The 23,869-nt window shown below is 39.6% G+C and overlaps 2 protein-coding genes across 2 annotated transcripts in view; both read right to left on the reverse strand.

Moving 5' to 3' along the window:
• Window positions 1-3,572, reverse strand: part of smarcd3b (SWI/SNF related BAF chromatin remodeling complex subunit D3b) — a 43,738-nt gene extending 40,166 nt beyond the window's left edge. Inside the window, exon 1 of the mRNA XM_074621672.1 lies at window positions 3,261-3,572. Within this exon, the coding sequence (XP_074477773.1) occupies window positions 3,261-3,272 (12 nt within the window). The 5' untranslated portion in view covers window positions 3,273-3,572. The remainder of the gene's footprint in view (window positions 1-3,260) is intronic.
• A 4,150-nt stretch (window positions 3,573-7,722) lies between these two features.
• On the reverse strand, window positions 7,723-21,999 carry nfx1 (nuclear transcription factor, X-box binding 1). Its single transcript, XM_074621485.1, has 23 exons — window positions 21,725-21,999; window positions 19,196-20,062; window positions 18,317-18,478; window positions 17,921-17,998; window positions 17,625-17,730; window positions 16,808-16,879; window positions 16,533-16,672; window positions 16,312-16,411; window positions 16,008-16,225; window positions 15,657-15,754; window positions 15,519-15,549; window positions 15,354-15,436; window positions 14,982-15,090; window positions 14,678-14,797; window positions 14,520-14,599; window positions 14,203-14,433; window positions 12,968-13,041; window positions 12,779-12,880; window positions 12,233-12,370; window positions 12,043-12,109; window positions 8,369-8,514; window positions 8,172-8,276; window positions 7,723-7,971 (listed from the first exon to the last, which is right to left on the reverse strand). Exons 1-23 carry the CDS (start codon window positions 21,741-21,743, stop codon window positions 7,896-7,898), a joined length of 3,222 nt encoding a protein of 1,073 aa, XP_074477586.1. The 5' UTR covers window positions 21,744-21,999; the 3' UTR covers window positions 7,723-7,895.
• Window positions 22,000-23,869: the final 1,870 nt, after the last annotated feature.

Here is a 23,869-nt window from a genome sequence, read left to right on the forward strand (position 1 = left end):
AATCTATGGAAAACCAAGCACAATCAACCATTTATTTAAGATAAGAGTAGTTCTGCAATATTCCATGTTGGCTAATTGCACCCGAATGGCTGTTTCATCTAGAGAGCATCAAACTGAAGTGCATGTTAATGGTGCTCTTTGAAATCAGCAAGCAGCTGAGTCACCAAGTCCTCCATAAATCAACAGATCTGTACATGAAACCAGAGCAGGAGAGATAAAAAGAAAGAGGGAGAGAGAGAGAGAGAAAGAAAGAGAGGTTGAAATCTGAGAAAGCCTTTAAAATACGCAATAAATTCAGTGACACATCTGTAATGTGTCACATTATAGAGGAGGACGGCCTCGTCACAAAGTTTTCAGCATCCTCGTGTTCCTCTATAAGCATTACTGTTGGAGCAATAATGAGATGATGATGTAAGCAAAATAACTAAATGTTTGCTTTTCCTAATGTAATACAGTAAATATTAGCTTTTCCCTTTATTGCCCAGAGTTACAAGAGAAGATTGATAGCACTCTCATGTCTGTACACTAAATATGAAGTTACAACTAGAAGACTGACTGGAAGCAGGTGGAAACAGCTACCATGGCCGGGTGCAGTGACTAAGAAATAATCCATCACAAAACCACATAGCGACATAAAGTGTTGTTTTTACACCTTAGTTTTATACAGATTAAACAGATGAGATAGAACAAGCTAGTGAGATTTAGCTAGAGGTTAGCCAGGCTAGCTATTCCCCTGTAAATATGAAGCTGCAGCTTGCAGCCGGTTAGCGTAGCTTAGCTTAGTGACTGGAAGCAGGTGGAAACAGCTAGCATGGCCGGGTGCAGTGACCAAGAAACAATCCATCACATAACCACATAGTGATTTAGCTAGAGGTTAGCCAGGCTAGTTTTTATACTAAACAAGTCTAACTGGCTATAGGTTAATATTTAATGTACAGGCATGAGAGTGGTACCCATCTTCTCATTTTCTGCAAAACAATATCCCAAAATGTCGACATATTCCTGCAGAGTTTAGTAGCTTCTCTGCAAGGACTCAGTCAAAAAGCAGATTTAGTGAATATATTAATGCAGGCTACAGCTGGAGCATTAAAAATCTACATTTTCCTTTTGGATCAGCTAAAAGTAGATCTGGCTTTATACTAAAGAAGCTACAGCCAGCAGCCGGTTAGCGTAGCTTAGCTTAGTGACTGGAAGCAGGTGGAAACTGCTAGCCTGGCCGGGTGCATTGACCAAGAAACAATCCAAGTTAGCCAGGCTAGCTATTCTCTGTTTCCAGTCTTTATGCTAAATATGAAGCCACAGTACAGCTAACAGCTGGTTAGCCAAGCTATAGTCTTTATGCTAAACAAGGCTGACTGGCTATAGGTTCATATTTAATGTACAGGCATGAGAGTTGTATCCATCTTCTCATTTTCTGCAAAGAAATGTCCCAAAATGTCGACATATTCCTGCAGAGTTTAGTAGCTTCTCTGCAAGGACTCAGTCAAAAAGCAGATTTAGTGAATATATTAATGCAGGCTACAGCTGGAGCATTAAAAATCTACATTTTCCTTTTGGATCAGCTAAAAGTAGATCTGGCTTTATACTAAAGAAGCTACAGCCAGCAGCCGGTTAGCGTAGCTTAGCTTAGTGACTGGAAGCAGGTGGAAACTGCTAGCCTGGCCGGGTGCATTGACCAAGAAACAATCCAAGTTAGCCAGGCTAGCTATTCTCTGTTTCCAGTCTTTATGCTAAATATGAAGCCACAGTACAGCTAACAGCTGGTTAGCCAAGCTATAGTCTTTATGCTAAACAAGGCTGACTGGCTATAGGTTCATATTTAATGTACAGGCATGAGAGTTGTATCCATCTTCTCATTTTCTGCAAAGAAATGTCCCAAAATGTCGACATATTCCTGCAGAGTTTAGTAGCTTCTCTGCAAGGACTCTATATAAACAGTCAAAAAAGCAGATTTAGTTGCAACAGAAGTGAATATATTATTTGAGGCTACAGCTGGAGTATAAAAACACTACATTTTCCTTCTGGATCAGCTAAAAGCAGATCTGTCTTTATGCAAAATATGAAGCTACAGCCAGCAGCCGGTTAGCGTAGCTTAGCTTAGTGACTGGAAGCGGGTGGAAACTGCTAGCCTAGCCGGGTGCAGTGACCAAAATATAATCCAGCACATAACCACATAGTGATTTAACTAGCGGTTTACCAGGCTAGCTATTCACTGTTACTAGTCTTTCTGCTAAACAAGGTTAACTGGCTAGAGGTTAATATTTAATGTACAGGCATGAGAGTGGAATCCATCTTCTCATTTTCTGCAAAAAATGTCCCAAAATGTCGACATGTAGCTTCTCTGCAAGACTCTATAAACAGTCAAAAAGCAGATTTAGTTGATATTATTGCAGGCTACAGCTGGAGTATTAAAAAAAACTACATTTTCCTTTTGGATCAGCTAAAAGTAGATCTGGCTTTAACTGTATAAAACCCCCTAAATTCCTCTCCTGCTGCTGTGTGCACCCACAAGCTCTGCTGCAACAGCAAGATTAAACACACTGAAACTGAAACTTTTCCTGCAAGATCCCCAAAACACACACACACACACACACACATGCATGCAGACTTGCACCCATTATATCATTGTGTGAATCAAAGAGGGGGGAGTGATGAAGAGGAAGAGGAAGAGAAAGATAGGGAGAATGAATTAAAAGGCATGCATAAAAGAGGAGGAGAGAGATGCACTCAAATGCATCCTCTCTTATTGCTCCTCAAGTGTCTGTTTCCCACCAACCAGACAAGGTTAACAAGCCGAGCTGGTGGTGTCTGCGTCGGCTGCAAAAACTGGGAGGGGTGGTGGAGGTGGAGAGAGGAGGTGGAGGAGGTGCTGCAACTATACAGTGATGCAGACTGTAGCCTATACAGTCAAACATGCACATCTCCACCTCCATGCATTTGTATTCTCTATAATAATAAACTGCGCACCATAATAAACAGAATAAACCAAAATAATGTGGATTTTTTTAGATGCACAATAAATTACACAGCTACATAATAAAGCCAGAATAAACCCAAAAATAAGGTGGATTCTTTTTTTTTTTTTTTTTTGCATGCACAATAAATTATTACACAGCTAGACAGACAGAGGAGGATAATAAAAAACTCCTCCTCCAGTGCGCACTAATCCATCTGGTGGTGGTGGTGGCTCCAGGATAATAAAGATATAGTTTCAATGGTGGATGCGGATGTGGAATAAAACAAATGGTTAGCATCCATACCTTTCTCTCCATCACTATGCGCTGTTTTTTTATGAGGCTACTCAACAACAAGGAACTGTAGGATGTAGGATGTCTCTCTCTCTCTGGAGGTGTCCGGTTCTGCGTCGTGGAGAGCTTCTCTTCAACTTCCTCTCGTCTTCCAAAGACAGCAGCCTCTTTATCACTTCTTCCCCATTACTGGAGGAGCAGCTAGGCGGACTTCTTAGCACCAGGACTGGCCTGTCTGTGGGACGCCGAGCCGGGGATGGAGCCAGAGAGCCCGGCAGCAGGATTGGAGAGGAGGAAGAGGAGCTGGAGCGCAGGCGCAGCTTCTCTCTGCTCTGCTGGAGAGTCCAGATAATGAAACATCACCAGTGTGCAGCAGGCAGGGAGTGTCAGCAAATTCATCCTCAGGAGCTGGCTTATACTGTCCCATGTTTGATTTAAACAAAAGGAAAATTAGGATTATTATATGTGCACTGCAAGACTGACATTTGTTGTATATGTGCAGGCCTCGTGTGTGACGTACTGGATACAATTTCTATTTACAGTCCCTAAACATAAAAAAACTGGAGCACTGGAGGTTGTGAGTTGTAACTATAAACCCTTTAATTAATAATTTACTGGTGTTTTATAGAGCAGCTCTTTATGGAGACATTTTGGGGTTTCCAGATTGTGAAAAAATCCCTTTGGCTGCAAAGGACCAAAATTATAAAGAATATTTATAACATTTAGTGCATATAGATAGTTTACTTATTCAGTTTGTTGTACAGTAAATAAGTAAGCAATAGCACCTTTCACAGATACAAAATCACTAAGTGCTTTACAATAATAAATAATACATCAGTCAATATTAAAAGGAAAATGAGGATTATTATTATATGTGTGCACTGTATTTTAGACTTTTTTGTTATATGCAGGCCTCATGTGTGATGTACTGGATAAAAATGTATAATGAAAAATTACCAGGGAGTGTCATCAAATTTATCCTCAGGAGCGGGCTTTTATACTGTCCTGTACTGTTTGCTTTAACAAAAGGAAAATGAGGATTATTATATGTGTGCACTGCGAGACTATTTTTTTGTTATGTGCAGGCCTCATGTGTGATGTACTGGATAAAAACCTGTTTACAGTCCCTAACCTAAAAGAACACTTTCTCATAAAGCACCCTTTATATTGGGGTTGTGAGTTTATTTGTTTATTTGTTTTGCACAATTTAAGACTATAAAACATAACAAAAATGAATAATATACAGTGCAGGAAGAGGCACCAAGAGCCTCCACCTACAGAAAAAAATAATATAAAGAAATAATATGACTATATTGAGTTGTAACTATAAAACCCTTTAATTAATAATTTAACTGCTGCTTTACAGAGCACAAATTTGGACAAATTTGGGTTGCCAGATTGTGAAAAAAGTTCCCCTTGGCTGCAAAGGATCTAGACCAAAATTATAAAGAATATTTATAACATTAGTGCTTATAGATGCATATGATTTATATGTGTTTAGCTGTAAATTTAAGTTTACTGAGAGCTTGTGGGAACTGAAAGTCTTCATATGTATCTTCATATGGTCACCCAAACAATTTTATTATTATATGTGCACTGCAAGAACAAAGACTGACGTTTTTGTTATGTGCAGGCCTCATGTGTGATGTACTGGATAACAACCTATAATGAAAAATTACCAGTGTGCAGCAGGGAGTGTCATCAAATTCATACTCAGGAGCAGGTTTATACTGTCCTGTACTGTTTGAAGGAAAATGAGGATTATTATATGTGTGCACTGCAAGACTGACATTTTTTGTTATGTGCAGGCCTCATGTGTGATGTACTGGATAAAAACCTGTTTACAGTCCCTAAACCAAAAAAGAACTGGAGCACTTTCTCATAAAGCACCCTTTAATAATATAATATATATAATTTACTGCTGCTTTATAGAGCAGTTAAAAGGGACAAATTTGGGTTGCCAGATTCTGAAAACTCCCCTTGGCTGCAAAGGATGTAGACCAAAATTATAAAGAATATTTATAACATTATAGTGCATATAGATAGTTTACTTGTTCGGTTTGTTGTGCAGTAGATATATCTTTAAGTTTAGCTTATTGTGTTTTATCTGTTAATTTAAGTTTATTGAGAGCTGCTGGGAACTGAAAGTCTTCATATGTCTCTCTGCTCTGCTGGAGAGTCAATATAATGAAACATCACCAGTGTGCAGCAGGCAGGGAGTGTCAGCAAATTCATCCTCAGGAGCGGGCTTATACTGTCCTGTACTGTTTGCTTTAACAAAAGGAAAATTATTATTATTATTATATGTGTGCACTGCGAGACTGGCATTTTTTGTTATGTGCAGGCCTCATGTGTGATGTACTGGATAAAAACCTGTTTACAGTCCCTAACCTAAAAGAGCACTTTCTCATAAAGCACCCTTTATATTGGGGTTGTGAGTTGTAATTATAAAACCCTTTAATTAATAATTTAACTGCTGCTTTGTAGAGGACAAATTTGGGTTGCCAGATCGTGAAAAATCCTCTTGGCTGCAAAGGATCTAGACCAAAATTATAAAGAATATTTATAACATTAGTGCATATAGATGCATATGATTTATATGTGTTTAGCTGTTAATTTAAGTTTATTGAGAGCTGCTGGGAACTGGAGTCAAATTTTTAGTATGTATCAACAAACTTGGACAAAAAAAAAAGTTGATTTTGATTCTGGTTTTATACCAAAATTTAAAGGATGAACACCAAACAAAGAGATTTTTCACAACCTGGCAACCCCAAATTCTTATAGCCAATCTATAATGCATTAGTACATGATCTATTAACCATTAATACAGCCATTAGTTAACCTTTATAAAAGGATGCTTTTATTAGAAAGTGGTAACTAAAGTGGAATATGACATTTGGGAATGTAGGACTGCTGCTGACATATGCTGATATACCAGGTGAAAATGTGTATTATTATACTATTATCAACTAGTGCTGTCCTCGACCAAAGAAATTCTTAGCCGAATAACACTCATACAATTGTATAGACTAATCGATTAGTTGATTTAATCGACAGATCTGCGAGTTTCTCCACAAAGAATCACACAAAAGTACCTCTTTAAATCTTGTGTTTACCAGACATGAGCTCATAAGTTTCTTGGAAATGAGTCATTCAGCATAAAAAAATCATAACAAATGACTAATAAACTTAAGAAATGTTAGTGGACTAAGACCAAAAAGACCAATTACTCGACTCATCAACTCAGAGGAGGCAGTCCTGTTATCGATATGAAGAGCTGTCCTGCAAAATATGAGGTATTACATGAGAATTAATCCTATTTCACATTACTTTCACAGCATGAAAATGACATCTATAATCTAAATTATATTGTTTTTCCCTGTTTTAGTTTTTTTGGGGGAGTTTTCCTTATCCAAATAGAGGGTCTAAAGACTGAGGGTTTACAGATTGTAAAAGCCCCTTGAGCCAAATTTATGATTTGTGGGCTATATAAAAAAACAGACTTGACTTGAAATCTTTTAACCACAATAACATGAGCAAATTATTTTAGGCTGTGCAGTATGAGGGCTTTTACTTTCACTTCTAGGTTAACTTGGTCCATTGTTCTCGCATAAAAACTGCACAAAAGAATAAACAAAGGAAAGAACAGGCTCTACTTGTTGCCGTGATATTAAGTCTCTTGAAATCATAAAAACCACAGAAACACTGTGAGGAGGGGAGAGGTAAAAAATATTGAGAAAAAGTCTTCAGGTCTGTATCAGCATATTTGTGTCTCAAATGTGAGTCATCAGCATCTTAACTCTATCAACCTCTCAGACTGCCGACTGAAGCGCTCCATCAGCCACAGAGAACAGTTTCAAACCTGTCGAGCTGACCAACATCCTCCCCGTTTATGTGTCCTTGAACGACACATGAATCCCACTCAGGTCTGACCTCAGCTATAAATTCCTTGAGTTTTTTTTTTAATTTTTTAAACCAAGGAAGAGTTTTCAGAAAGTGCAGCTCAACATCTGGGTCATAGCCGTGTTTTCAACAAAGCTTTCTTCCCCGCAGTGCAGCCCACTCCTTCCCACCCACAAACTCAATCAGCAGAGGTTTACTACCGAAGCCTTGGCTCAACACCAGCACACAAAGAACAAAAGATATCCCACGGCTGAAAATGTTTTCTGGCATATATACCGTTTGAGCTCACCCTGAAGAAGCACCAACCGGTGAGGTGGAGCTATTTTGAGGAGGAGTGATTGAATACTGAAGATGCATTAAAATCACATCAACGATTGTGTCCTTTAAATAAGGTGGGAATTCACTTTTTATTAAGTTGGGTTCAGTGAGGGATCGGTTGCATACAAATGAAACAAAGAAAACACTCAGCAGCTTCTCAAAATGATCCGTGCGATGCTCGATCAACTTTAATATCTGAGGGGAGAGGCACACTCAGCACTCATTCAATTCATCCTCCTAGATAAACCAAGTGTGGGTGTTCACAAATTGAATTTTATTTGATTATGGAGCAACAGGAACTCTTAGTGATATTTGATGAACACGAATGTCATAATATAATTATTATAATATACTTTTTTTGGCAGATGTAGACTGATGTTTATGAGTAGATCCTGAGGTTTCTTCTTCTATTGTTTGGCCTCATTTTTAGTCCTGGACATCAAAATAATCTATGACAGGCTCTTCCTTAACCATCTTCGACCAGGTGCCTCCACTGACGGCCCTGGGGGGAGAATAGAGAAGAAAATGAGTCACATAAGCAGGCAGTAAAATCAAAAAACTAACACGAATGATAAGGGCAAACATCCACAATTCATCCTTATTCCGAAAATGCTTAAATATGAAGTTCAATCTGATGTTTAAGGACACTTCTGTAAACATCCAGTTACAGAACAGTCTCTTTAACCACAGAAGAACACGTACTTGCTGCTGTGCTGTTTGATGTGAGCGATGGGAGGAGGGGCCCTCGCTGACGTCTCTCGCTCTATCAGTGATGTCAGGGTTGAGTTTGGACAGGTGGACTTCCCCCTGAGGAAATGAGCAAAACACATTCTTCAAATCCACAACCAACACTTGTATTTGATACGAAGGAATCCAGGCTGCGTGAATTAAAGTCTTACTTGTGGGCCGTGATGACCACGTTGCGTTTGGGCTCGCTGTCGTAGCTCACGCTCTCCACGGCGTACACCTCGGCCAGCTCGTGGATGATCTTGCGGTGCTGACTGTTCATGGGCGGGAAACAGTGGCTTCTCTTTGTCTGTTTTCCCTGCAGACATCAGTAACACACGTCCGTTAGGAATGAACTATTTTCATCGTTGATTAATCTGTTGATTATTTTCTCAATTAGTTGTTTGGTCTATAAAATGTCAGAAAATGGTGAAAAATGTTGATCAGTGTTTCCTAAAGCCCAAGATGACGTCCTCTAATGTCTTGTTTTGTCCACAACTCAAAGATATTCATTTTACTGTCATAGACGAGTAAAGAAACCAGAAAATATTCACATTTAAGAAGCTGGAATCAGAGAAATTAGACTTTTATTTCTTAAAAAATGACTCAAACCGATTAATTGATTATCAAATTAGTTGGCGATTAATTTAATAGTTGACAACTCAGACTCTTGGAGACTATGATGGACCTTTTTCAGTATTTTCTGACACTGATAGACTTAATGATTAATCAAGAAAACAATCAGCAGATTAATGTACAGTATAGTGAAAATAATAGTTATAATAGCAGCTCTACAATAAGTATCATTAAGTCTTTAAAAACATAAAATCATCTTGAGATAGGGATGGGCGATATGGAGAAAATCAAATGTCGATATTGTGACGATATATATTATTTACACAATGAGATTTTTGATAAATAATGATCAGTAATGTGGATATAATGACTAAGTGGGTAAAGACAAATAATAGTAGTCTGGTAAGTTCAATAAATTACATCCCTTTACTGTAATGCAGCCTTTAAAACCAGGCAAAGACAACACTTATGCCATATTATGATATTTCGATATCCCAAATCTAAGACGATCTCTAGTCTCATATCACGATATCAATATTATATCAATAGACGTTTGAACGCTTTAATCTGATTTTCTCCTCTGTACAGACAAAAATGTACAATATGTCAATTAATGGATTAATCGTTGCAGCTCTACTAAAATCTACTCTCAAATAAACTGGGAGGTCAGGACCACTGGATGCAACAGAAACCTGAGGGGTTGCGAGATGAATAACATGACAGGAAAGTAGAAAAAAAAACATTCCTGCAACACAAAACCTGATTCATTGTTTCAGACTTTGCTCTTTTCTTGTGAATTAAAGGATCATTTTACCATTCCAACCTCTAAAAAGGTCTGGGCTGCTTTTCATGAGTTTCTAGTTAAGGCATGCAGTGATATTTTAGATTTTATAGTGCAATTCCAATTTCCAAACCAACAGTTTGGGGAATTCCCTTTCCTGTTTCAACGTGACAATGCCCCTGTGCACAAAGCCAGCTCCACAAAGAAATGGATTTTCTCAGTCTGGTGTGTGTAATAACTAGACTGGCCTGCACAGAGCTCTGACTTCAACCCCATCTAACACCTCTGGGTAGACGATCAGCCAGACCTTATCGCCCAGCATCAGTGTCCAACCTCGCTAATGCTCTTAAGGCTGAATGGTAACAAATCCCTGCAGCTGCAGGTGAAACCGAAAGCCTTCCCGGAGGAGAGGCGGAGGTGTTAAAGCAGCAGATTAATGCTCATTGTTTTAATACGAGACATTAATCACATATGGGTTTAATGTGCAGATGTCCACATACTTTTAGGTATGTGGTGTATATGTGGCCTGTTTTCTGTAGCTGACGTTTTACAGTACACATGGAGAGGTTGGGAAAACACCAACTGGCATAAAACTGATCCACTTTCTCTGCCAGAAGCTAGTTAGAAATTTTGATAGAGAATAAAATGTAATAACCTCGCCCACACTACAAGGTCAGGAGCAGAGAATGAAGTCAGCAACTTTAAGACATGAGAAAATATGATAAAACCCTTTCATAAGCAGACTCTGAGGCAGAAGAGCTTTTGCCCCCCATGATTCATCGTTCCAAAAAAAAAAGGCTTCAGCCGGCCATAAACAATACATTTTTACATTTGGCAAAGCAACCAAAGCGGCAGTGACCTTGACAGCTTCACTCCTGTTAGCCTCGATGCATCCAACAAAGCTGAAAAAAGAACACGGAGACTATTTTTCTAAAGGCCCCACGAGGCAACTACTAATTTAGTCTGGCTTGTTTCTGAAGAGGCTCCGCCGTCCTCTCAGTAATCTACAAGCAGCTGGTCCCATCTCGCAGGTCCGCTGGAGAATTGACCGAGCTCAAGAATAGCTGAATATACAACAACTGGGTCAGAAAAATAATGTATAAATAACTATTATAAGACAGAAAGCTGTGGGTTTAGACAACTAAAAGTGGGTAGTCTAATCAGGTAGGCGTAGCTTTTTCCCTAAATTGACACTAATTCTAAACATGCAAGTGTTTAACAGGGCAAACAGTGACTTTTTGTAATGGTATAGATACAGATGAACAGTAATAGATTGTACATTAAAATTGTTCTGAATACAGAAGTTATGAAATGATTGTTATAGCTGCATTTTAAGCAGAAGCTGAGGCAATTTATGTTGGTTTTATTTCCTTGAACATCTGTAGAGTGCTGTAACATTCTGTCAGTCGCAATAGAGTGCTGCAGGAATGAGTCCTAAAACCCAGAGATGAGTTAGCGTTTTAGCACTTCTGCTTCCCTCGTCTGGAAGTCAATGGGGTTTTAGTTAGATGCCTGAAATAATGTCTGTGGTCAACACAAGATTAACAGATTTTAACGCTTTGTTCTAGGACATTAAATACGTCAGTAAATACCTCACTAGTGAATTTTGGAAGCTTTTGTGTCTTAAAAAAGGCGTGGCTAAATGAGACTACTAAAAGTCATCTCGCCGACTCGTCCTCCTTTACATCCTTGTTGTGTATACTCGCGCTCATGTGACCGGGTGTAGTTTGTTTATAGCCTAACGTTATCTTTCTACTTCTGACGATTGCATTTACACTTCAAAAATCATAATTCATTTGTGGAGATTATCTTGCTGAACAAAACATACAAGTATCATAAACATCTGTTTGCCACAGATTATTTTCTGCAATAATCCAAAACCCAGTGGAAAAATCTCACTGGCTTTTTGTCGAGGGAACTCGTACGATGCTAACTTCTTGGTTGGCCTACAAAAACACGTCATCCCTGGAGCACTCTACTGTCTTCAGTAACTGTGAACAATAAAAAAAAAAATCACTGGACTGATCTGAACTCCACGGTGCCGATAGAGATTGCATTAATGAGTAACCTATTGTAGAAAATGATGCACCAGCACATCCTATCAACAGCAGATGCCCTCCGGTACGCGGTCCTGTGTGCTGCAGCTTTAAACAAATTTGTGCTTAGAAATCGTTTTTGTTTGTATCTTTGTGCCTCTTGTCGTGTTAGGAGTTCGTTTTGCTTTAGTTGATGGCGCACCAGCTGCTCCAACTGTGCCTAACAGTGTTGTGTGTTAACTGACAATTAATTTCCCTAGGGACAATAAAATGCCATTTGCCATTATGCAAATGAAAAAATCAGTAAGATAATTAAGTTAAGGTTATCAATGTGCAAAAGAGACCAAGACCAGGAGCAGTGGGCTCCCAACACAGCCACCAGAGGGAGCACAAGGGGTCACCCAAACTGTCATTACCACCCTGGCACAATGAGTCCCTTGTATCATCATCTTACCTTATTAGCAAGCTCAACGAGATTCTTGATCTCCTCTTCTACCTCCGTGACAAATTTCAGGTCTTTTCTGAAAGAGAGGAGGAACAGAAGAACGTCTGTATTTTTTGGGCCGTGGGAACAAACTGACAGGATTAACCAACTTGTGCAGTTAATAAAAAAACCAGTAATAAATGTGCAGTAAAGGACAGACCTGGCATCGTCTTTGAGGCTGTCGCTGTACACAGAAGTAGAGCGGGCGTTGAAAGGGTCAGAGGTTATATCTATCTGCAACGCCTCCGCCAAACGCCTGTTTCTCTCCAAAGTAGCGCACTCTTGATCACATTCAAGCCTGAGAAAAACAACAAACATGCAGGCGGATTTTCAAATCTTTTAAGTTGGATGCCGATTCGCTCCTGGTTTGTTTTTTAACTTCAGATGGTTCTGCTGTAGCTGCTGTAATCCATTAAATGCATTCCCCTTTGATTGATTTATTTATTTAAATATTAATGCACAAACAAAAAGCCATCACTCATACTGAACAGGAAAATCAATTTCTGTGCAGAAGAACATTTAAATAATGTTTCATTATTGATTAAAAAGAAACTGCATCGTGCCACGCCTCGCAACTGCACATAAAACCACTGCAGAGAAATATGACTCATTTCCTCAATCATTGTGTGCGTCACTTTCAGCAAACACTTTACATCGATAGCTTTTGGCCCTAACTCTTGAGCATCGACGTCCTCCGTTACTCTACCTGGTCTGTTTCAGCTCCTTCTTAGTGAGGAACGGGGCGATGTCCATCGAGTCGCCGAGCTGCATGTCAGACAGCTTACTGGCCATGGCGATGGCTGCGTACCTGATGTGCAGAGGATTCAAGGACGTTTCAACCACTTCATATATTAAAAAATTCAAAACAGCTGAATATAGAAACACTTTAACGGACCTCTGATATGAAGTGGCCGCCTCTGTGCAGTTCACCATTTCCTTTCTTCGCCCACAATCGCACTGTAGAGCGACCTGTGGAAAAGATGAAGAATTAGACTACACTACTAGTGTTAAAGGGTAATGTCGATATTTTTCAACCTGGACCCTATTTTAAGTGACTAATAGGGACAACAATTTCTGAAATTGGTCCAGTATTGACGGAGTATGCTGCTGTATTATTTGGCAACCTGGCACCGTCAGCTTACGTCCACTAAAAGTGCTTGTTTTTGTCTCCGACAGGCTCAGATTGTTATTATAAGCATCTGACATTATAGAAAGGACCCTACAGAGAAATAAAACGTGAGTGAGAGTTGGAGAGAGGAGTGCCACGGGACACCGGTGTTGTCAGAGTTTGTTGTGTTGGAGATTAAGAAAACGTAGCTTAGTGTTATCTAAAAGATTTTCAATGTCATGGCTGAATATTTAAACGTTTTCGACAATGTGGATGCGACGAGACTTCTCCGAGCGAGACACACAAACACACTGGATCAAGCGAAAGGTAAGAAAAACGCTTCACTTCTATGTAGGGTCCTTTCCATAATGTTGTCAGATGCTTATAATAACAATCTGAGCCTGTCAGTGGCAAAAACAAGCACTTTTAGTGGACGTAAACTGACGCTGCCAGGTTGCCCCAAATGATTATATTGCAGCTTGTTTAGCAGCTGGGAACATGGGAAAATAGGGTCCAGGTTGAAAAATACTGACCTTACCCTTTAAACATATGAGGGAACAGACTTCAGTTTGGTGCTTTTGTAAGCAGACAAATATGTTGCTTTCTTGGAAGTTTGATGCTGCTCATGTGAGGAATTCCTGCAGCTGTGAAAGGCCTCATTGTTTGTTGAGCTTTTGGAGGGCTGCCACTGAAATGTTGTTATTTCATCCAAGTTAACTATTTATGACAGTTACACACTATTTTGTGGAGCTAAAAACTACAGAAATAACACAGCTGGGCTCTTGAACATAACCTTCAATAATTAATAGATGTGACACCTTCATAAAACTGAATTTATTGGCTAAATATAATTTTATTTATCAGCGTAATGAGTTATTAAATTGAGGAGAGACTTCTGATGGTGGGAAAATATGCCTAAACTCCCCATGAATCCAAGCCTCGACGTAACAGCGACCATCTGCTCAAACTTTGTAAACCATATTTCAGCTACTGGGAGTCCAGCTGTTCTCAGTGTGGTGTACCTTAGCGGTGCAGGTGGTGCGTGGGCAGCTGCTGCCTTTATGACAGGGAGCGGCGCACGGGTGGCCGCAGTCTGGACGAGGCAGCGCGCAGGGCTGCTGGCAGCTGCTTCCTGCCAAACACTCGCTCCGGTGGCAGATCTTTCTGCAGCGGTGCATCTCACACGGCAGCGTTTTGTTACACGTCAGGCCACAAGAAATGTCCTGCAGGTGACACGGGATGTTGCTGCGTTGCTGTGGGACGGAGAGAAGAGTGTCACTTTAATCACAGGAATAGAAAAAAAGAAAAACAGAAAAGGAGTTATGCAGCTCAGGGTTACCTCGTGCTTTCCCATGCACCATTTCTGAGTGAGGTACGTGCAAGGTGGACACTTCTCTTCACTGTGGCAGTTGTGAAACACTAAAAGAGACATAAGTGTTAGGATTCTCAGTCACAGTTTATAACTGCAGTGTGAACGCTTAACTTCTTTTATCTCACCTTGGTGGTCGCACTCGTGTCTCCTTGTACACATGCTTTTGCACTCTGGAGGCTTTGTGCCACAGGGGATGGGCGGGTACAAGACCGTGAGCCCACAGTGACACGCCAGCTCGTCGAAACCTGCAAACACAATGAAATCAGGACACCACGTAGGATATGAGCTGCATCATGGCACATTAATGCCAGACATAATACCATAAAAGACAAAAGATTACACAACAAAAACTCAAATTAGTTTGTTTTTTGTGGTACATGTGAGACTTGGCTCATAACTACAGTGCTGTTGTCGGACTGCAGGACTCACTGGACTGCCAGCAGGGCTCACAGTTTCCACGGTGACAAGGCTCCTGGCAGCGGTGGAGGCCACAGTTGAGCTTGTAGCCGCAGATCAGGGGACACTTGTGCTCCACAGTCTGGACGGACAGAGAGAAACCAGTGACACCACCTCCTATTGTCTAGTGCTGCCCCAATACCCAAACTTATATTGACATTTTGACTAATCATAAGAGCTTGTAGTCAACACTTTTATCAGATGTTTGCTGCAAACTGTCACCTCCAGATGTGAATCTAGCCTCTTTGCATCTAGGTTGCATGATAAGATAATTTTGTTTAATTCTATGTCATGTTTGGACAGTATGAACTCCACAACATTGACCCAGAGTCACTGAATACTCACCACACAACACAGCTCGCTGCACTTGTGTCGGCCACAATAGCGTTTCTTGTTGCAGCGCTTCTCACAGGTGAAGACGAGCTCTTCTGCAATAGAAAGAGTCAGAAGTGAAATACCAGACAATATAAGTAGGCGCTGATATTTCATCTGCCTTTGTTTAAATCTCACCTTCTTTTTCAATCGTTGCACACGGGACCTCCTGAAAAACAAAAGGCCTATTATTTAACTCTTTGACATAATAAATAAAGCACAACGAATGACTTCAACACTGAAGATGAATGTTGTTCTGCTGGTGTTTCTGCCGACCTTGGTCTTGGAGCCACATCTGCATCTGATAGTGGAGGTCAGGGAGCAGGGCCCGCAGCTGTCCTCGTGGCACAACTTCTCACACATATGGATGATGTCTGAAATAACACGAGTTCTTTAAGTCCTGACGACGTGTGAGAACAATGCATGCGAGCTCAACATAATGAACATCCTGTCTGAACACGCAAAATAAAAAAACGGTTTCATTGTCTCAGGATTGAAAAACGTGCCGAACGTCGGTAAACTGTTACACTATGTTATGAGCAATTATGTTGGAGTCTGAGGATGTTGACAAGGAAGAATTACTTTAGTACTTTCTCTAGTTAAGACCCACTTTGTTTTGTTCCTTACCGCTGGAGCCACAGGCCAGAGGTTGGTTGCACGTCTTTCCACAGGAGGGGATGGCATCAGAGCAGCTCCGTCGCTCAGAGTAACCCAGCTCCAGGAGTTTTGTCAGCTGCGTCTGACTGCATGGACACGTCTTCACCAGGCTCGGGGAGCGCGGGCACAGCTGGCACGGACCGCGGTGGCACTCCTGCTGGCACTGGTGAGCTTCGCAGTTCAGCATCCTGAAAGGAGGAAAGTGAGTGTGAGGCAGCGGTGGGAACTGTCTAACTGACGGAGGATGGACATCATTAGGCGCCGCGAGACTTACTTCCCACATAATTTTTGACAGGAGAAATGTCCCGAACCATCAAATCCGTCTTTGTCTGTGCCACACAGGGCTTCGCGAGTGGTAACGCCACAGTAGCACACTAAAGAAAATAAAAACAGAAGAAAATTAGTTGATTATAAGACCAAGTTGCCAAGATCAAAAGACGACTGCAGGACAAATTCTGAGAGAACATTGTATGGAGCTGACAAAGTGAGATTCACCTTGCTGAACTTGCAGCGGGCAGGGTTGACACGTCCCATTGTGGCACACCTGGGTGCAGGGGTGTTTGGCACAGTTGAGTAAGGCACCACACACCTTGTCACACTGGAGCACTGTACCCTGACCACAGCGCATTGGTTGACTGCAAACACATAGTTCCATCAATATCACGGTGTCAAAACCACAGATAAAAGGAGCCGATCTCTTTGGGTAAATACATAATGTCAAAAGATACAAAGACAGATATGGATGGAAACATGATTCAAATGTAAAGTACCTGGTCTTCCCACAGATACAGGATTTAGTTATAAAGGCAGGACATTGTGGGCAAGGTCCAGGGTGACACAAGCTGAAGGGAGACACAGACAGTATTGTTTAACACAAATACTCTTCAGGAGAATTTTGGATTGATAACATTTAAAGACACAATATATAAAAAAAAAATCATGCATACACACAATAAGTTAATTGTGGTGAATTTTTGTTATCGGGATCATCGTTAATATCGCCATGAGTGACTTGAAAAAAGCTGTCTAGCTCACTATCATGGTAGAGAAGTGAAAAAAAGAGCCTGATTTAAAATACAGTAATTATCATGTAAGAAAGAACAGACTCACACAATGTTATTTTATTAATTTATCCTATATTTATGCAGGGGGACCTTATGATTTATGATTACCTTTTTTTCAAATTGTTTGTTTGTTTTTAACTAAAAAATATGTGTCCTATCTGTGATACAATAAAAATATTTGTTTCTTAACAAAATGTAAGTTTAAGTGATTCCAGTATGTTTTAGTGCCATTTTAGTGAGTTTTGATGGTTATCGGCATAATATCGTGAATTGCAATTATTTTGGCCACGATAATCATGACATGAAATGTTCATATCGTCCCATACCTATACCATACAATCACAGATTTTTAATAATGTCTCACTCCTCCTCACTCATCTAATAATAATCACTAACTTCACAACTTGGGATCAATTTATTTGAAAAGGGCCTGGATACCAGTGTTACATCCAGGCCCAACACATTATTTCCCTGAAGATTACAAAAGGAAGACACCATCAAAACACAGTTTTTTACTGCTCACATGTTACAGGGGTGGTTGCAGTCCACTCCGCTCCTTTTCTTCCCACACATGTCACCACAGCTGTGGGGAATCTCAGTGCGCTGCCACTCTGGGTTTGTCACTTTACCTGCCAATCAAACGTGGAACATAAGAGTGATGACTTTGTTTCATTCAGTTTCAGTCACAAACTTGATAAGTTAGAGGGAAAAAAATGGGGGAGAAAATGTCCAAATTATACGTTAAATGATCTAACCTGACAACTGATAGATTACAGTTAATAATATGTATTTAATTGCATAAATGACACAGTCACTCACCACAGAAGCAGGTGTAGGAGGTTGGTTGTTTCAGTGCAACATTCTGGCAGGCCGGACAACGCCAACCTTCAGCTGACTCTGAAAAACAGCTTTGTTTTAGTATAAATAACATTTTTTAATATAAACTCTCAATAAAGAGAACAGCAGATATTCCCACTGGGCTCAAACTGAAACGCAACACAATACACTGTTGATGCAGCAGGAACTTAAAAGCCTGAGAGCTGTGTTTTTGTTAATGGGGCCACATCGACTCGGTATTGTCCAGCTACACAACGGTATTATGCACAGAGGGCATGTTGTTTTGTAGCCTCACAGAGATCAACATACTGAGTGGAGAGTAGGTCAGTGCTGCTTAAACTGTATACTAAACATCCAGATGTTGTTTAAGGGTTGTACCGTCTGCCTGAGAGGCCGGGGAACGAGCCCACTTCTTGATGCAGTTCAGGTGGAAGACGTGGAAGCAGCTCAGGCAGCTCCACACCGGAGCCATGCACCGGATGACATCACAGCACACCATGCACTCGTACTTCTCCTCAGACAGCTGCTCAATCAGACACCCTGTGGAGGGAAGAGATCACAGGTTCAGGAGACAATTAACTGCTTTAACCTCAAGAACCCGCAGGCTGCATTCACACCAGATCAGGCGTTGTGGCGATTCGCCGTAGGGTTGCGCAGCGGTGTGGGACAGTCACATTAATGGCCCCATTAACTGCCACAATTAACGTCTTTTGTTCCCTCATGACTGGGTTGTACAGCTCGCAGCGTGACGTCTGGTCGCGTTTCTCCAAAAGTTGATTCTGTTTCTACTTTTCTGCTGCATCATGTGGATGGATGAAAGCAGATTGGGTTATATTTGCATAACATATTTACATTTTCTTTTGTTAACATTAGATATTTACATAACTAACAGCCATATTTAACATTGCGAAGATTAGTTAACTAGGGTGTTAGCGAACGTTAGTAACCGCGAGTGTGTGTTGCCACAAATGCCATTTTAGTGTCAGAATGTTGGGAAGATATGTGGCTTGTGAAAAATGGGTCTAATATTTTCTTTGGTGACTATGGGGGGAAATAATCAGTCATAATCTGTGTTCACTTTCACTTCTCCCATGGTAGTTAATAGACTCAGGACCTGTCATTAGTCTCTCCTAGAGGGGCGTGGCATTGGTGAAACTCCCGTGACACAGATACAGGAAACTGACTCGCAGTGCACCGTCTCCTTTCTGAACTGTCTCTGGTTTCTATGTAAGAGTTTACAGGGAGTTACTGTCTAACCTGTCTGCGTCTCCTTGCTCTCTGGCATCTTGTCCCAGTTCCTCTGGCCTGGCCTCTGGTTTTGATGATGCGTTCTTCTCCCCCCTCTGGGCTGAAGGGGTGTGTTTCTTCCTGAGCCTCGTCCAGCTTTACTGGCAGGATCCTGAGATGATCTGCCATGGCCAGACTCATCTTGGACACTGGTGCCCCTCTCTGAGCCTGTTTCCTCTTGAGATGGTGGTTTAGGTGGTTTGATTGGACCCGTCCTGCTCCTCTGACTTCTTTCCCTGATGTCTGAAGGGGGGTTTTCTCCTTTGGTCTCATTTGACCTCTCCACTGCAGTGTTGTTCTCCTTTAAGCGAGTGCCCTTTTCATTTTGTTGCCCTCTCCTCTGCTCCTGGCTAAACTTCCTGGGTTTTTTAGCCCATGCATCTGGATCTTCATTGGTTTGGTCGAAATTCCTGCCCGCATCTTCTCTTCGCCAGCTGGGCCCATCAGGTCCATCCATGGGATGTGGCCTAGAGGAAAACCCCGCCGCACCCCTGTTGTTACCACTATACGGGCCAAAGTCACCTCCAGGTCTTTGCCAACTGGAGCTGGACCCACCAAAATTCCCATTTACACCTCTATTCCCTTCTCTCCTCCCTCTGCCTCTGCCTCGCCTTCCGGCTCCATCCTCTCCTTGGTAGGGAGGATGCTGATGCGGTGCATAATTTGAATTATCGTGGCTAAATGGGGGTTTAACGTCCTGCTGAAAGTGTCCATATTGTTGAGAGGGATCATAACTATTCAGGTTTCTGTCATTGTTGTATCTGGGCCGGCCTCTTTTGGGTTTGTGCTGATAGTGTTTTTGATGTGACGCCTCATCTGGATTGAGGTCGGGTGGATCTGAAAACAGAAAAAGTGACAGTGTTAGAAGCCTGAAGCTGTGTGTATGATAATCTCAACCAAATACAGCTATGGTAAATATGTTTAGTAGAAGGAATGAACACAGCAACTTGTCCAACAGCTTTTGTTTCCTATTGTTGACTATGGTGACATCATATACCAGAACACCACTGATCTTCATCTTTAAATGTAGTTTACAATAATATTTGTAGATTTGTTCTGAGGTGTCATTATCGCACACATCATTGTTTCATGTATGATACACTTAACTGGCTATCACTTCACTCTAGGAGACATTTTCATTGGTTGCTCTTTGTTTTCAAATGCATTTACTTCAACTATCCTTTATACTTAAAACAGCTTTTAGTCCCATTCAGATCATCATATTAACTTTAGACAAACTCAACAACCTTTTTATTTTTATACTTCCTAGAATTTTTAAAGAAGTTGGGAGACATGTTTTAAAGTTTAAAGCACCATCAGACTGGAATAATTTGCCCAATTTACTCTTCTCTACTCTCAAAGCTTATTTTCTTGTTTATCTTAAATCGACTTGTTCTTGTTTGTATTTGCCTTTGTTTTCAGTTTATGAAATCAGTATTTTGACATAATGTTATTTCATTATTATGTTCATCATTATCATGTTATGTTGGTGTGATTTGGGTTGGAGGGAGAGCCTTTATGTGTATGTCCTTATTGATGTTACTATGTTGATTGTTGTTGAATTTATGGTTTTGTTTAATTTGTTATTTAATTTATATCATTATTAATAATTATGTGCTTAAATGTTTGTTAACTTCCATGTTTTGTGCCTGCGGACCCCCTTGAAAACGAGATGGTGCATCTCCTCTTATTAAGTTTGAAATGAAAAACAGTGACTCATTGATTTCCATCAGTGATTCACCAATCCATTACTGTGTCTTTTATCCAGTATATAACCAATCAAACACTACCAGAGCCCAGAATAATGTCTTAAAACTTACATTATCTAGTACAACCAACAAAAAAAGTTATTTCTTCACTGATGGTATGGATTCCTTTATTCAGTCAAATAGTTACCAATAATGACAGTATACTAGGTAGTAAGATAGCTACCTAACAATCATAAAACAAAGGTGCTGCAGCTCTCAGGTGTAATGATAGCTTTCAAAGTTCACTGTCATAATGATGTCACGTCAGCTACCTGCCTGAGGAACCCATGAAAACGAAATGGTGCTGATTTCCATCAGTGATTAGAATAATGTCTAATGTATGACCAACAAACAAACTCTCAAAAAATAGTTATTTCTTCACTGATGGCATTTTTCTGTTGATTTACAACTCAATTACAACCCACATGATGTAACCAGAAGTAACACTAGGTAGCAATCATTAAATAATGGTGCTGTAGCTCAGGTCAGGTGTAATGTTAGCTTTCAAAGTTCACTGTATGAAAAGCCTTTAGATTACACTGATATATTAAAGACTAACTAACCAAACTAAATGAATAAACAGCTGCTCAGTTAGCTTAAAGTTAGCAGCTAACGTTAGCTATGCAGCTAAACTAGCTAGTTTACAACATAAAGAGAGAGTGACACGTTACAGAGTCAATCAGCTCCACGTGGACAGTATAACATGTCTATTCCCTGTGTGGATGAGTCATTTAGACAGTCTGTTAGTTACCTGAGGAGCCTTCAGCCATTCAGCTGAACTCTGATTGTTGTTGTTTCTCCTCCAGCGACTCAACTCTGAAGACAACAGGATGTTTATTTAGAGATAACGAGCTTCTCCAGGTACTCTGAGGCTATATTCAGCTCTTCTACCTTTAATCTGGTTGTTAAAACTGAGATGAACTCCCTAAAACTAGCAGCAAAGATCTCCTCCTACCTCAACTCACTTTATCAACTCCTAGCTTAAAGCTAACACAGGCTGTGTTAAGCTAGCGAGGAGCTAAAAGCGGAACTTCCGGTCAGGGTTTTTCAAAGTAAAACAGGAAACTCAAGCTTCAAGAGTTTTATTTTCCATTTGCACCTATAAGTACATTGTAATTCTGATTAGTTTACACCGAGTCAGCTTTAAGAAAAATAATTATTATATTTCAGACAGTTACACAGTGGAAGACAGCATATTGCACAACATTACAGTCCATTCAGTTCAGATGTACTGTGTGTCAATACAATTCATATAATTTAACCTATAATAAAACACTTTTCACCTACATAACAAAAACATAGTTTGGACAAGCTTATAGGTAATTGTTAATTTTTTTATTTTTTATTATTATTATTTATTTTTTAACAATGTCTTTATTGTTTTTTTTTGTTATACAGACATCAGCATTATTATGCAATATATTCAATACAGGATTTACTTTAACAAACAAAACATACCCCACACACCCACCCATTCTCTCTTAACTTTTCCCTTTTTTACAGGGCCAAAATCAATATACAGCTTCACAGTATCGGCACCTCTAACAACATGAAGATACACTTAAACAGAAAATAAATATATAGAAAATAAATAATAAATAAAATAAAAAGATTTTCAAAAACAAGAATCCATTCTCTTCTGAGGGTCTACCACTATTGGGAAAATTGTTAATTATTAATCATTTGCTAAAGACAACCCATTCAAGGCATAGAAAAGACATTGACTGAAAATAATATTAATAAATAACCACAAGATGGCGCCCCATGTTTGGATTAGTACAATAGGGAATAAAGAGGCTTCTCTAATTAAGAATAGCTTTGAGAATAACTAATTAAATCTAAAGATAATAAAATATACAACATAATTTTGCACATGTTTATGGGTGTTTCTGCAACTATGTTCACTTTTGAGTCTCCCAAATTTTTTAAATTTTTTTTTTCTATTTAAATATTTAAAAATTGTAACCATCAGAGTATAAAATACACATAAACAGGTACACAAAATTACATATAGTTGTTAAGATTTTAATATACTAATTAGGTCTAAAGATATTAAAATATACATCATAGTTTTGCACATGTTTATGCAACTATGTTCACTTTTGACTCTCCCAAATTATATTTTATATCTGTAACATGCTTATTTTTTATGGTTTTCATCACTTGTTCTTTCTTGGCCTAAAGGTCCTTAACGCAGCATTACAATAATATTTCTATAATAATATAAATTATTCTACAATCATTTTTTCTATAATATTTTGTAGACATTTAAATTAATGTTCATCAAACTTTGTGCATCATTGTGAATACTGAGATAAAAATATTTTAGAGAGGCTTCTCTAATTAAGAATAGCTTTGAGAATAACTAATTAGGTCTAAAGATATTAAAACATACATCATAATTTTGCACATGTTTATGGGTGTTTCTGCAACTATATTCACTTTTGACTCTCTCAAACTAAAAAAAAAAAATCAGCCTCTATGAATTTGAATTTGACAAGATATTTCACTTTAAGATGAACAATTTAAACAACTTTTAGGAGAAGGTCATGACCTCTGTGTTGAGAATAAGGCTCATTGTCTGTAAGAGTTTGAAGATATTATGTGACAGAACTGTGAAGTTGGTTTAAAAAAGAGGAAGTATCTGTTTTTGTATTATACATACACATATTTTATTACATGCGTATATCATTTTTCTTTACATGTGGCTGTCTGGCTGCAAATCTGCTTCCCTTATGGGGACAATTAAGTTTGAACTGAATCTGAACTGAATTTATTTCAGAGGTCGATTAGCTTTACCATACAGACAATGACAGACTCTAAATTCATAAAATGATTCTTTGGACACATATATGACACCAATATCTAGCTCATTTTACCAGAATTTTTTTTTTTT

The sequence above is a fragment of the Sebastes fasciatus genome, chromosome 21 (genome assembly GCF_043250625.1).
Source record: "Sebastes fasciatus isolate fSebFas1 chromosome 21, fSebFas1.pri, whole genome shotgun sequence".
Classification (NCBI taxonomy): Eukaryota; Metazoa; Chordata; class Actinopteri; order Perciformes; family Sebastidae; genus Sebastes; species Sebastes fasciatus.